The sequence below is a fragment of the Saimiri boliviensis genome, chromosome 4 (genome assembly GCF_048565385.1).
Source record: "Saimiri boliviensis isolate mSaiBol1 chromosome 4, mSaiBol1.pri, whole genome shotgun sequence".
Classification (NCBI taxonomy): domain Eukaryota; kingdom Metazoa; phylum Chordata; class Mammalia; order Primates; family Cebidae; genus Saimiri; species Saimiri boliviensis.
Window position 1 is genome coordinate 86,234,078 of NC_133452.1, and position 14,615 is coordinate 86,248,692.

General features: G+C 35.7%; 1 protein-coding gene across 1 annotated transcript in view; it reads left to right on the plus strand.

The window, feature by feature from the left end:
* Nucleotides 1-14,615, plus strand: part of IBTK (inhibitor of Bruton tyrosine kinase) — an 86,340-nt gene that overhangs the window by 20,145 nt on the left and 51,580 nt on the right. Inside the window, exons 4-10 of the mRNA XM_003922980.3 lie at nt 452-576; nt 5,149-5,259; nt 6,962-7,132; nt 8,447-8,564; nt 9,005-9,185; nt 11,016-11,139; nt 14,274-14,451. Coding sequence (XP_003923029.1) covers nt 452-576; nt 5,149-5,259; nt 6,962-7,132; nt 8,447-8,564; nt 9,005-9,185; nt 11,016-11,139; nt 14,274-14,451 — 1,008 coding nt within the window. The remainder of the gene's footprint in view (nt 1-451; nt 577-5,148; nt 5,260-6,961; nt 7,133-8,446; nt 8,565-9,004; nt 9,186-11,015; nt 11,140-14,273; nt 14,452-14,615) is intronic.

Genomic DNA, 14,615 nt, shown 5'->3' on the forward strand with positions numbered 1-14,615 from the left:
CTTACATTTGATATAGTTCTAGATATTATTTTTATGGAAACTAAGTAGATAGGGCAGGTGGTATTTTTACTCATTTGGCAGTTAAACGTTAACTGCTAAAAAACAAGAAACAGCCTGGGCTGAGTGGCTCATGCCTGTAATCCTGGCACTTGAGGGGACAAAGTAGGAGGATCACTTGAGCCCAGGAGGTCAAGACCAGCCTGGGCAACATAATGAGACCTTGTCTCAACAATTAAAAAAAAAAGCAAGGAACAAATAACAAATATTTTTATTGCTTGCATTGAGACAGACCTGTACGATGCTTTAGATGTTCCCTTTCTAGAATTATCTAATATCATATTAATAGAATCATTTACAGAAGAGTGTTGGCATATTCTAAATATTGTAGTTACATTAGCTCTTAATATTTGTTTTAAAATATAAAAAGTGTAAAAACTAATTTTCATTTTAGATCCTACAGATGTTTATACTTGGGGCGATAATACAAATTTTACCCTGGGTCATGGAAGTCAGAATAGCAAACATCATCCAGAGCTGGTGGATCTGTTCTCCAGGAGTGGGATTTATATCAAGCAGGTATTTTGAAGTACAGTCTGCATACTTTTAGAGATTAGAAAGAACTTCTGCATTTGATTATTCAACTTTTCATGTGGATTACATAACCTTGTTTAAGGTACAGTCGCATATTTTAATGAAGAAATCAATCAGAACTTTGCTAATTTTATTTTAGTTAGCCTTAATTATATTTAAGTGTATAGTACCTTAAAATATGAGATATTTGTGCAACACGTGTTAGAAATTAGAAATTAGAAAATGCTATACATATATGTAGTTTAAGAAGGTAGACCTCTTGATTTTCTAGCTTTTCTGTTTAACATTGTAATTCTTTTTTTTTTTTTTTTTTGAGATGGAGTTTTGCTCTTGTTACCCAGGCTGGAGTGCAATGGCGCGATCTCGGCTTACTGCAACCTCCACTTCCCGGGTTCAGGCAATTCTCCTGCCTCAGCCTCCTGAGTAACTGAGATTACAGGCACACGCCACCACACCCAGCTAATTTTTTTGTACTTTTAAGTAGAGACGGGGTTTCACCATGTTGACCAGGTTGGTCTCAATCTCTTGACCTCATGATCCACTCACCTCAGCCTCCCAAAGTACTGGGATTACAGGCTTGAGCCACCACGCCTGGCCTTAACATTGTAATTCTTTAAGTTGTTTTTCAAGTGAATTTGTTGTTGACGCTCAGTGTTATCTTTGATAAGTGAACCAGAGTTCTTTTTTTATTTTGGTGGCGGTAAAACATAAATTAATTTCAATTTAGAAACAACACCTTTCTTGAATTTTTTTTGTAACAAAATAACATTTTTAGGTTCCAAGCTATTATTTATCATGAAAAGAATATATTTAATCTGAAGTGAAGTTGAATAACAGCAGTCTGGAAAGGCTGTAGAATTTTTTAACTGAGGGTTTGGTAAACTGCCAGCCATTCTATTTAATTATTTATATTCACACTGACAATAAATAATTAAATGTCTAAGTCTCGGTTCTCAGACTGGATAATAGATAGAACTAAAATTTCATCACTTATGGAGACAGATAAGCATTTTTTGGAAGGGTAGGATTCAAAAAGTTGTCTGTAAATGCTCTAGACATGAGAGCTGCTTTTTATGAACCTGAGTTCTTAAATGTAAGTACTTGTAAAATTTTAATTGGTATTGTTGTAAAGATTTGGTCTGTGGTCTCATATCCTTACAATGCATGATATCTTCTACTTCCCTAGATTCCACTACTGTTGACAAATCCTTCTGTATAACATTGTGTATACATGTGTATGTATGTATGTGTATCTCTAGCCCCAGTTTTTCTCTTGAGCTTTATTTCAGTTGTACTGTATATATTCTTTCAAAATATTTAAAATTTGAATTTCTGAAGTGTTTTTTGCCACTCCTAAACTACTCTATTCAGTTTTTAATGCTATAAATCTGTTTCTAAATCCTGAAGATGCTACCTCAGAGCGTGTCTGTTTAGTTCTTCTCTGTCTCATGAACCTAGGTGCCATGTCCTTTTCAAGTTCTTTTTTTGGACAGTGACAACAGTGTCCTAATTTGACTCCTTGGCTCCATTCATTTCCAACCCCCGGTAATTGTCTTTAAAAAGAGCTAATTATGTCTTTATCTGCTAAGTCACCTTTGGATAAAGTCCAAACTCTGTGGCTTGGAATGTGAGAACTTTTTCAAGTCTTCCTAAATTACCATGTCAGCTTATATTTCCTACAACTTCCTAGTTATATTCTTTCTGCCTTTTGAAGTTGATAAAGCTTCTTTGACCCAGAATATGAGCTTGTTTTTATCACTGTAGTATTGGCTTTTCCCAACTTTCACTTATTATTCATATATATCATGCATAACTTATATTCTGAGATTGAATTATCGGACAGTTTTTAGAGCTACTTTGACAACATAGTCTTAGTTTGCCCAGGACAGTTCTGGTTTATGATTATTTTCCTAGTGTAATTGTTAGTATCCCCTTTCATTCTAAAAATGTTTGCATGATAAATTACATGACCACTATGTTTAGGACTCTGTAGAGCACTGTCTTTTAAACTAAATGTCACAACCTTATGCATCACAATCAGCAATTGGAAAAAAAAAAAGAAATAGAATCCTTAAACTCTAGAGAATATTACATTTTAAGAGAATAGGCATAAAAGCCCATATAGGAATGAAAAGTTCCTGGAAGGAACTTAGAGTAATGAAAGGACTTGTGACGGGCAAGAATCAAGCTTGGTGTCCCAGTCTGTAGTGGATGTGAGAGGGGTGAGCAAGATGGTGAAAAATCAGAGCAGGGGTAGCAAGTATACAAGCTGCTCACAACTAGTCTGGAGCTTTTTGCAGACATACTAGTCAAAATTTTTTTTTTTATTCCTGAGCTTGAGCAGGTCCTCGGACTCCTCCTTAAAATGGTAATTCAACCATTAGCAGCTGCTAATGATTGATTGGAATTGTGGCACAAGAAAGACACCTGTTTTTCCTTTTCTGAGGTAGTACGTGATATACCATTATTTCATGAGTTGTTACGGAGCAGGGATTTTAACGGCAAGAGTGAAGGAATCATAATGACATTAGGAAACCACAGGGTGATTGAAATGTCTGATCCTAAGGTACATGTACTTTGGAATATATCAGCATATTCCACTTACCTGGGTTGTGAGTGAACTAGTGTACTCAAAGAGAAAGCCACATTTCAGGGAAGGCAAGGCAGTGGGAGTATTTTGTGAAGGTACAGATCTAAGGGATTTTATTTACCACAGAATGAGGGTGAAGCAAGCACCGTGGATAGGTTTGAGAGGAAGGAAATCAGTATAAATTTCAGTCAGGGAAGGGAAAGCAAGTATGGGAATATTAACTGATTACCAGTTAATATATAGAGAGCCCCATTAGTTATTGAAAAGGGTTAACCAGATGAGTTAACTACCACGAGACAGAGATTTAATGTTAGTATTACGTATTCCAGATAATTAAGGTGAAAAGCCATGCTCAGTTCCTGTTTAAAAATTCAGGGGTTTTAAAGTTGGAGGACTTAAAACTGTCTAGTATTGCTACGATTGTTTAATAGTCGAAGTCAGCAATTGCAGAATGGCTTTCTAATATTGAATATAAAATTGAATGAAATGTATTCTTTCTGATTTCACAAAATGAATTTCACTGACAAATTGTAAATTTAAAATACAAATTTGGGTTTTATTTTTAGACTTTTTAGATATTTATGGTACAGCTAAGTGAGATAATCTTTTCATTACTTTTTTTGATAGCTATATTGTGCTTACAAAATTGAGTGGTCTAGGATATGTGTAAATATTTAGAGCTTGTTTAGCTTATAATTGTTTTGTTTTCCAAAAGACCTTGACTTTCTGGAAATGATTTTAGGATTTCTTTATTTCTTACTTGTCTTTTTATATCCTACGTTAGAAATATTTGCAGATGATGTAAGAAATATAAATGCAAACAATTTTTAAAAATGAGAAGATTTAAAAAATACTGTTAAGGTGAAGTGAGCCGGGTGCGGTGGCTCAAGCCTGTAATCCCAGCACTTTGGGAGGCCGAGGCGGGTAGATCACAAGGTCGAGAGATGGAGACCATCCTGGTCAACATGGTGAAACCCCGTCTCTACTAAAAGTGCAAAAAATTAGCTGGGCATGGTGGCGCGTGCCTGTAATCCCAGCTACTCAGGAGGCTGAGGCAGGAGAATTGCCTGAGCCCAGAAGGCGGAGGTTGCGGTGAGCCGAGATCGCGCCATTGCACTCCACCCTGGGTAACAAGGGCGAAACTCAGTCTCAAAAAAAAAAAAAAATACCAGAGCTTGAAAAATGGCAGTATGTGGTCTGGGGTTAAATATGTTTTAAAAAATTTATATATATATATATATATATATATATTTAAAACTGCTGATAGTTTCCTGTTACTGTGTTCTGCTGATGCAGTTCAACTGTTTCAGTATTTTGTCTTCTGGAGTATGTGAATAGTAAGTCTGTGTATCGGGGCAAGCGAGGGGACTGAGATTGAGGCAGATAGGGAGAAAGGAAGTGGGAAAGAGAAAAACTTGAAAATAAATATAAATGTATCATATTAAAGATCCATTGATAAAACTAGAGATAAAGAAAAGGACATACTGCCCCCACCCTATGTATAAATGGCATTATTGTTTTTTAAAAATACTCTGAAGATGTTTCTACTATTTTTATTAATACCATATATTACTTTTTGGTAGTCTTTATGCTGCCTGTTGCACCCTCCTCATTTCTTGCTGTTTGGTATTCCATGAAATTGAAAAACAACTGGCTACTAATTTTTGTAATTGAAGATTTAAAATTATATTTTCCTTTGGCTAATCTCTTCAGCAGGTAACACATGCTTAATTCTTTCTTTGTTCTTTTTTTTATGTCAGTGTTTTTAGACATAATTTTAAGACATATATATATATATTTTTTTCTTTTTATTACAGAAAACTTAAAACATGTGGAAATTGAAGTCTTATGAATTCCCCTGTATACATTATCCAGTTTAAACAATTAGCATCATTCTATTTCTTTTTTATAAAATAAAGGATATTTTATTCAGAGAAGTTTAATAATGTTCTCTTATTTTCTCTCAGGTGGTGCTTTGTAAATTTCACTCCGTGTTTCTGTCTCAGAAAGGGCAGGTTTATACCTGTGGTCATGGTCCTGGAGGGCGATTAGGACATGGAGATGAACAGACATGCTTGGTAATTGAAATGTCATTACACTGTTTAGGTAACTTTAGAAAAATAGTTACCATAAGCTCAAATGTTGATAGCCTAGTTCATTACCTATCAGAAAATTAGTTCATTAGGTTATTTTACGATTTTTTTTTGTGGGTACTTTAGGTATACTTATCTATTAAATGGTGCTTTAAAAAGGAGGGAAAGCTACAATGATAATAGCTTCCATTTTTGAGGGTTTATTTTGAGGATTCAGTTAACTAAATTTTTTTTCAACTGTAAGCAAGAAATTATACACCAATTAATAATAGATTTAAAATGATCTGTTTCCTGGATATCATGTTCAAATTAAGGATTTATATACAATGCAGAAGTACCGAAGAAAAATAATACTTTACTTATAGCAAATACTGAGTCTGGAGAGTATATAAAGTAAGCTTTAAAATGTTTCCAGAGTTGAAATAAAAGAAGGCATACTAGTCCAGGCCTGTGGCTCAGACCTGTAATCCTGGCACTTTGGGAGGCCCAGGCGGGTGGATCACCTGAGGTCGGGAGTTTGAGACCAGCCTGACCAACATGGAGAAACCCTGTCTCTACTAAAAATACAAAACTAGCTGGCTGTGGTGGCGCATGCCTGTAAATCCCAGATACTCGGGAGGCTGAGGCAGGAGAATCGCTTGAACTCTGGAGGCAGAGGTTGCGGTGAGCAAAGGTCGTGCCACTGCACTCCAGCCTGGGCAACAAGAGCGAAACTCCATCTCAAAAACAAAAAAAAGGAAAGCAGGCAGACTAATTGTAAAATGCTTTTCCTGAAGTAGTTCTGGTTTTTGTTTTTAACTTCTCATTAAGATTTCTGTGGCCTTAAAATTGAGCCAGTATTTGCATTGTATGGTCACAAAGTTGATATTTATGCTTCTGAAACTTAGTGCTAATTAGAAGAAATCTATTTCATTACCTCTGAGAAAATTGGTTCACTAGGTTATTTTAGGTTTTTTTTTTTTTTTTTTTTGTGGGGACTTCTGGTATACTTATCTATTAAATGGTGCTTTAAAAAGGAGGGAAAGCTGCAATGATAATAGCTTCCATTTTTGAGAGTTTATTTTGTTCCAGGCATTGTTTATGCTTTTCATGCGTAATTACTACATTAACTTAAGCCTCACAACAGCCCTGTGAGGCACAGGTATTATTTACATTTTATGTATGATGATGGTACTAGTAATAGCAATCATGTTTTCAGATGAGGAAAATGAGGTACATAGAGGTTAAAAAATTTGGTTGAGATCAAATAGGTAGTAAGTGACAGAAGTAAGATTTGAAACCAGGACAGATAAATGACTTCAAAGGAATCTGGTATATGTTTGGCTACTCCCTGAAGGGAAGCATTGATTCTGTGTTTTTGTTTTTTTCAATATACCAGTGAATATTTTGATGAGCTCCCTTTATTCTTACCAAACAAATTTGTACTTTTTGTATGGTAAGGGCTCAAAAATCATTTGTTGAATTGAATTATTTCACTGAAATGTTTTACTGGGCTTTTCTATTTTGTTCATAAACTTGCAACCATATCCTTTTAAACTCATCTTCCCTTTGCTGAAATGTAGAATTTACCTATGATAGATATAACTATATATCAGTCATGTCATTTTGGATGTAGTATCATCAAATTCTATTTGCATATCTCTATATATGGTTAATGCAGTATACTAAAGTTAATTTTATTTTGTAGGTCCCTCGACTTGTGGAAGGACTGAGTGGTCATAATTGTTCCCAAGTGGCAGCTGCTAAGGATCATACTGTTGTATTAACTGAAGATGGATGTGTTTATACATTTGGTCTAAATATTTTTCATCAATTAGGAATTATTCCTCCTCCTTCCAGTTGTAATGTACCTAGACAGGTAAACTTGACTCTTTTAAATAATAAGGCTTTACATTTGCAATAAATACTGTATGGACAAAAAAAATGTAAGTTATCAACAGAGCAACTTATTTCTGTTATTTAACTTTATCTTCAGTGGTATATAATGTCTTTATTATTTATTGTTATTATTATTTTTTGAGACAGAGTCCTGTTCTGTCATCGAGGCTGGAGTGCAGTGGTGTGATCTCGGCTGACTGCAACCGCTGCCTCTTGGTTTCTCTCTCCTTAGCCACCCGTGTAGCTGGGATTACAGGTGCACACCTCTGTTATCAGCTAATTTTTTCTTGTATTTTTAGTAGAGACAGGGTTTCACCATGTTGGCCAGGCTGATCTCAAACTCCTGACCTCAGGTGATCCACCCGCCTTGACCTCCCAAAGTGCTGGGATATCAGGCATGAGCCACAGTACCCAGCCTGTTATCTTATATTTTTAACAGGAGAAATTAAGCATAATACATATTAGCATTTGTTTGGAGTAAGAAAGAAAGCACTTGGGAAATTCAGCACTTGGGAGATTAGCCACCAAACTGTCTCTTTTGAGGATTTATAAGCAAAGGAAGGTCCAGATATTTTGGGTTTGAAACTTAAAACACTTTTTAGGCCATCCTTAAGAAAAAATATGAAATTTATCCATACAAAATGGGCTCATGCAAGTGAGGAACCCAGAGACTTAAGTTTTATTTGCATCATTAAATCTGCCCCTGCACAGGTAACACATGTGACAAATTGATATGAGGAGACATGGGTCCAAAAACAAGTGTTCTTTATTCTACTTTCTTACTCTCATGTGTACAGCCCTCTCCAGAAGGTGCACAGTGGCGCACAGGACAATCTCACCCAAAAGTCTTCTAGCCTAAAATGTCAGTAGTTCCACTGTTGAGAGATCATGGAAGTATCAAATTTAAAAGCACTGTATTTTATACTAAGAATGAGACTGGCTGTTTTGCATACTGCTTGTTAGAAAAAAATATAGCTAAAAGTTTAATAATTTGATATTTGTACCATGTCAATTTGCTATTAAATTAGAAAATTTCTGTTAAATTAGAAAACAGACATGGTATAAAAATTAGTTAAAACTGCTGACTGTAGTGGCTGCATTACAGTGTTTTGTGTTCTGAGAAGGGTTCAGTTCTTAGTATAAGTGCTGAGCTCTGTTAGTGACAGCTGCCATTTGCACTTGAGGGGGCACTAACAGCAACTATACCATATATTTGCTGGTCTGCTGGATCTTTGAAAAATTGTGCTAGATCATAGATATATAGTAAATTGCAGTTTTATTTGTCTTTGAATAGATACAGGCAAAATATCTGAAAGGAAGGACAATCATTGGCGTTGCAGCAGGCAGGTTTCATACAGTCCTGTGGGCTAGAGAAGCTGTTTATACTATGGGACTAAATGGTGGACAACTGGGTAAGAAATCCTTAATGATAATATCTGGAAATTAAATTGGACTCTTAAAAATTGTTTCTTGTTAATTTTTATCGGTTAAAATGGGATTATGAATGATGTCTTTGTTTGTTTGAGACAAAGTCTCACTCCGTCATCCCAGCTGGAATTCAGTGGTGCGATCACGGCTTACTGAAGCCTTGACCTCCTGGGCTCAAATGATCCTCCCATGTCAGTGCCCCGAGTAGCTGGGACAACAGGCGTCTACCACCATGCTTGGCTATTTTTTTTAATAATGGGGTTTCACCATGTTGCACAGGCTGGTCTTGAGCTTCTGGCCTCAAGTAATCTGCCCGCCTCTGCCTTCTAAAGTGCTGGGATTACAGGCATGAGCCACTACCCTTGGCCAAATTGGACTCTTAAAAGAGCTATTTTGTGATTTGTTCATTTGTATAATTTTTTAGGTTATTTACTAGATCCCAATGGAGAAAAGTGTATAACTGCTCCTCGTCAGGTCTCTGCCCTTCACCATAAGGACATCGCTGTGTCTTTGGTTGCTGCAAGTGATGGAGCCACAGTCTGTGTTACCACAAGGGGAGATGTTTACTTACTTGCAGACTACCAGTGCAAGAAGATGGCTTCTAAGTATGTGTATTTCAGTGAAAGAAGCATAGCTTGAGTAATAATTCAACTGTTCAAGCAAATAGCTAAGTGTCAGCTTTATGCTGTGTTCTATAAATGTCAAATGGAAAAAATTGAATGAGGAGAAACATCAGGAATTTTTGTCTTTGATTTTTGTCTTTTGGCATGGATCCAGTGAATATATATAAAATTTCTGTGTAAGTTGTAAAGTGGTATTTCTGAATTACGTTTAATATATAGTTAAATATGAGCTATATATATATATATATTTTTTAATGCTTTAGGTGCACAGAAATAGATTAATTGTAATTCTTGATTTGTGACACTCTCATCATTGGTTCTTGTATAGACTTTTTAATAAATAAATAACATTTATTTGTCTTTAAAAAGTAATCATATATCATGAACCTCTAGCCAGCCTCAACGTTTATAATTGATAAGTATATATATTTTTAAAAAGCATGTTATACATGCAGTAAACTAGCAGTTGGTTGACAAGTCAAAGCAGAGAATCCATAATTTTTTTAAAATTTGAGACAGATTCTCACTGTGTTGCCCAGTCTAGGATTGAACTCCTGGGTTCAGGCATCCCTCCTGCCTCAGCCTCCCAAAGTGCTGGGATTATAGGTGTGAGTCAATGCACCTAGCCTCATAAAGTTTTAAGTATGGGTGGGTGCACCAACTGGAATTCCCTGTCTTTTCATATAAACCGTACTCTTAATGTGTCACCTGTCATTTCATTTTGAGGAGCCAGTGCTTAAAAACAATTGTGAAGTAATGTAAGTGCAGATTTCTACATTTTTAATACATTTTGAATCTTTTATAATTGATAGTAGTTTTTTGCTGCTCTTATTTATTGTATCATTCCAAAGTATACAACTTTTATAGAAAGGTTTCAGACTAATATTTTACTATTTACATAATATTTTACTATGATAAATTCATTATAAATATATGTTATTAGTTTAAATAGATGTAAGTACAGAAATAGGTCTTTGTACAAATATAAATGATTCCTGGAGGTGGGTAGCTCAACTAGTGGAAGCAATTTTGTGCAGGAGTTCTAGAGAATGGGATAACTCAACTAGTGGAAGGAGTTGTGTACAGGGATTCTAGAGAATAGTGGTGTAACTTTTAAAAAACAATTAGGGACCTAAATTTAAATGCAGCAAAATACTTTTGATATGTAAAACAGATACCGTCCATGAACTTATTCATGAGCAGAAAATGTCAATTGTGTAGAAACTTAAATTCTTTGTTTTAGAGATGTTGTCTTCCTCTGTTGCCCAGGCTGGAGTTCAGTGGCGCTACCTTCGCTTACTGCAGCCTCCACCTCCCAGGTTCAAGTGATTCTCCTGCCTTGGCTCCTGATTAGCTGGGATTCCAGGTGCCTGTCACAGTGCCCAGCTAATTTTTTTTGTATTTTTAGTAGAGGCGGGGTTTCACCATGTTGGCCAGGCTGGTCTCAAACTCCTTGCCTTGGCTTCCCAAAGTGTTGGGATTACAGGCGTGAGCCACTGTACCTGGTCCATACCAGTTATTTAAACTCCAGAGTGAATGTTTGAATTGCAAGTGGAACTTTAGGTATTTAATGTGTGTGTTGGTGTGGGTAAAGGCATTTGAGAGAAAAAGACATGCCATAGGAAGGAACAGCCACCTTATAGGGGAAATTTATAGAATGGAAAACTAGGGATACCAAAGACCACATCGTTTTACTTCCACCTTTCACAATAATTGCCTGTAGATTATTGTTTGAATAGTAACTTCTTTGAAGTTTAGGCATGTGTATTTTAGAGAACATATTAATTTAGGATTCTTTTTTTTTTCATGTAGACAATTGAACTTGAAAAAAGTTCTTGTGTCTGGGGGTCATATGGAATACAAGGTTGATCCTGAACATTTGAAAGAAAATGGGGGTCAAAAAATTTGCATTCTTGCCATGGATGGAGCTGGAAGGGTAAGTATATATTTATGTAAAAGTGTAATCTTACTCTCAATTGATAGCTATAACTATCTGCTATAGCAGACCTGGTAACATGAAAATGTATTCCTGTGTTAGTGATGATTCCTGTTGACTTTAATGATTAGTATTGGGTGCCAAAATAGTATGTTTTAGTCATCCATTACTAATTAGTATGCAGCTGGTGATTTAGAGAAAGTATGACAGACAGCGTTTAATCTAATGTTGCACAATACTGATTTGTTAAACTGTAATAAAAAATTTTATGTATTATGCTTACAATGAAAAGAGATTTTGCTGTTATTTGGTATGTACACTGAATACTGATAAATGAGGCTGAATTGCATAAATAAGAGATATGTAATGTAATCGTAATTTTGTTTTTCTGAGGCATTCTTACTCTGTTGGTTAGGCTAGAATGCAGTGTCTTGATCTTGGCTCACTGCAACCTCCACCTCCTAGGTTCAGGTGACTCTCATGTCTCAGCCTCCTGAGTAGCTGGGATTACAAGTGTGTATGCCAGCATGCCTGGCTGATTTCTGTATTGTTTTGTAGAGACAGAGTTTCGCCATGTTGGTCAGGCTGGTCTCAAACTCCTGGCCTCCAGTGATCTGTCCGCCTTAGCTCCCCTAAGTATTGTAATTACCGGTGTGAGCCACTGTGCCTGGCCTCATGTAACTATTCTCAGAAAAGTAAAGATAGGGTAGTATGATAAATTTGATGCATAGTTAGAAATTTTTTTCCAGATTTAGTTTTATACAAATGTATGCATTATAATATATGTACACGTTATATAACTATCCACATTATATATAAAAGATTTCTGGATCACTAATATGTAAGGAATTTCTTTTCTTTTCTTTTTTTTTGGGGGGGGGGGGATGGAGTCTCTTCCTGTTGCCTAGGCTGGAGTTCAGTGGTGCAATCTCGGCTCACTGGCAACCTCCACCCCCAAGTTCTAGCGATTCTTCTGCCTCAGCCTCCCAAGTAGCTGGGATTACAGGCGCCTGCAACCATGCCTGGCTAATTTTTTGTATTTTTAGTAGAGACTGGTTTCCCCATGTTGGTCAGGTTGGTCTCGAACTCCCAACCTCGGGTGATTCACCCGTCTCTGCCTTTTAAAGTGCTGGGATTACAGGCATGAGCCACTGCACCCAGCCATATGTAAGGAATTTCTTATCTCTTAAAGAAAAATTTCTAATTTTAGTTCCTTATGCAAACATATCAGTACATTTCTCTAATAAAATTATTAATTAAAATTTTTGTTGTTGTTGTTGTTTGAGACTGAGTTTTGCTTTTGTTGCCCAGGCTGGAGTGCAAAGGGGCATCTCAGCTCACTGCAACCTCTGTCCCCTGGGTTCAAGCCATTTTCCTGCCTCAGCCTCCTGAGTAGCTAGGATTACAGTCATGGGCCACTACACCCTACTAATTTTGTATTTTTAGTAGAGATGGGGTTTCTCCATGTTGGTCAGGCTGGTTGGGAACTCCAGACCTCAGGTGATCTGCCCACCTCGGCCTCCCAAAGTGCTGGGATTACAGGCATGAGCCTCCATGCCTGGCCTTAATTTAAAATATTTTTTTAAATTACTTTCTTAAATAGGTGCTTCAATTAGTATGTTAATATATATTATATAAAATACATCTCTAAATTTTTTTTTTGAAGGATGTGAGGGTGGGAGCCATCTCTAATATATTTAGATTTTAAAAATTATCTTTAAAAGTATATACTATACACTAATGATACTGAAAAATATACAGTGTGAGTAGAAAAACAGATAACTTTCTAGTTTTATTTATAAAATTAAAATAATGTTTTCTGAGGTTTGTAATGTGATGTAAAGTTTGACATTTTAGAAATTGAAGAATTAATCATAAAGCTCCACCTACTGGTTCATTATAGGCATACATTAAAGGGATGGAGAATGAAGATGATTTTAATACTAGTAACTATGTGGTAATAGTAGTAACTAAGAATTACTATCTGAGGAAGAATAGCTGTTGGGTACGGGGCTTAATACTTGGGTGCTGTGATGCTCTGTGCAGCCAACCACCATGGCACACGTTTACCCAAGTAATAAACCTGCACATCCTGCACATGTACCCCTGAATGTACAATAAAAGTTGAAGGAAAAAAAAAGAATTAGAGCTCTAATTTGTACCAATGGCAGGAAACAAATGGGGTTACACAAAAGAGTTGAATATAAAAACTTGTATTTGACTTTGGGATGTGTATCACTCACATTAAAATGGATATAGCTTATACTTCTGGATATTTACTTCCTGCAAAATAGAGTCTCACTAAGAAAACCAAGCTCTGAAGGCATCAATCAGTCTCTGTCGGTATAGTCCTTTTTTTGTGTGAATAACTTTTTAGTGACCTTGTCAGATAACCATTTTGTATTCTAGTTTGCTTAGCTTGATTATGAGGGAACTAAACTTTTAAAAATCAGCAGTTCTAATTTTTTCAAATGAAATTATACTTGGAATACCACTATATAAACAGATAAAACAGTTGCTGCTCTGGAGAAAGCTGGATTGGGAAGCCTGAATACACCTCATTCCTCACCATTCTCCATCCCTCCGAAAGTCCCCTAGATCTACTTCTCAGGAACTCTGGAGTTTGCAGAACCCATTTACAACCATTGAATTCTGTAATGATTTTTCTAAGATTTTGTTTTAGCTGTATAATTGAGTTATGTATACATTTACTTTTTTTCTTGAGAATAAAGTTTGGATTTTCATTTCAGAGGGATTATTCTTTTGTAAAGAGATATTACTACAAGCCTGAGTTGTAAGTTGTAGCTTTAAGATTTTCTTTTTCTTCAGCATTGTAGCAGATCTTTTTGCCACAAAAAAGTAATACTAGAAATTGCTACTTCTTAAAAGGAGTGCTGTTTGAAATAATTTCTAATGCTTCAGGCTTGTTTAATATACTTTTTTGAAAGATATTTCTTTAAAATCACCTTGCTTTTTTTACAATATCTATCTTTTTCTGTGGAAACATGAACATAGAAACATTCAAATGAGAGCTTTTACTTTAACCGTTTTGTCTCTTGATATGTCGATTTTAGGTTTCAGTTGTTCAAATGCTACATTGCTTTATATTTCAATGTGATTTGGTTTTATTTTAGGTGTTTTGCTGGAGATCAGTCAACAGCTCTCTGAAGCAGTGTCGGTGGGCCTATCCACGTCAGGTCTTCATTTCTGATATTGCTTTAAATAGAAATGAAATTCTATTTGTAACTAAAGATGGAGAAGGATTTAGAGGGAGATGGTTTGAAGAAAAAAGGAAGAGTTCTGAAAAGAAAGGTCAGTTCATATATGTGAATGATACATAAAAAGTACCTTTCAGTTATCCTTTAACAAGTATTAGCTTCAATTGACAAGTATTAGTAGGTTTACCTTTATATATTTATCTTTGTGATTAGTTTTCTTAATTACTGTTTCCTATTAAAGTATAAAGTTAGTGATGG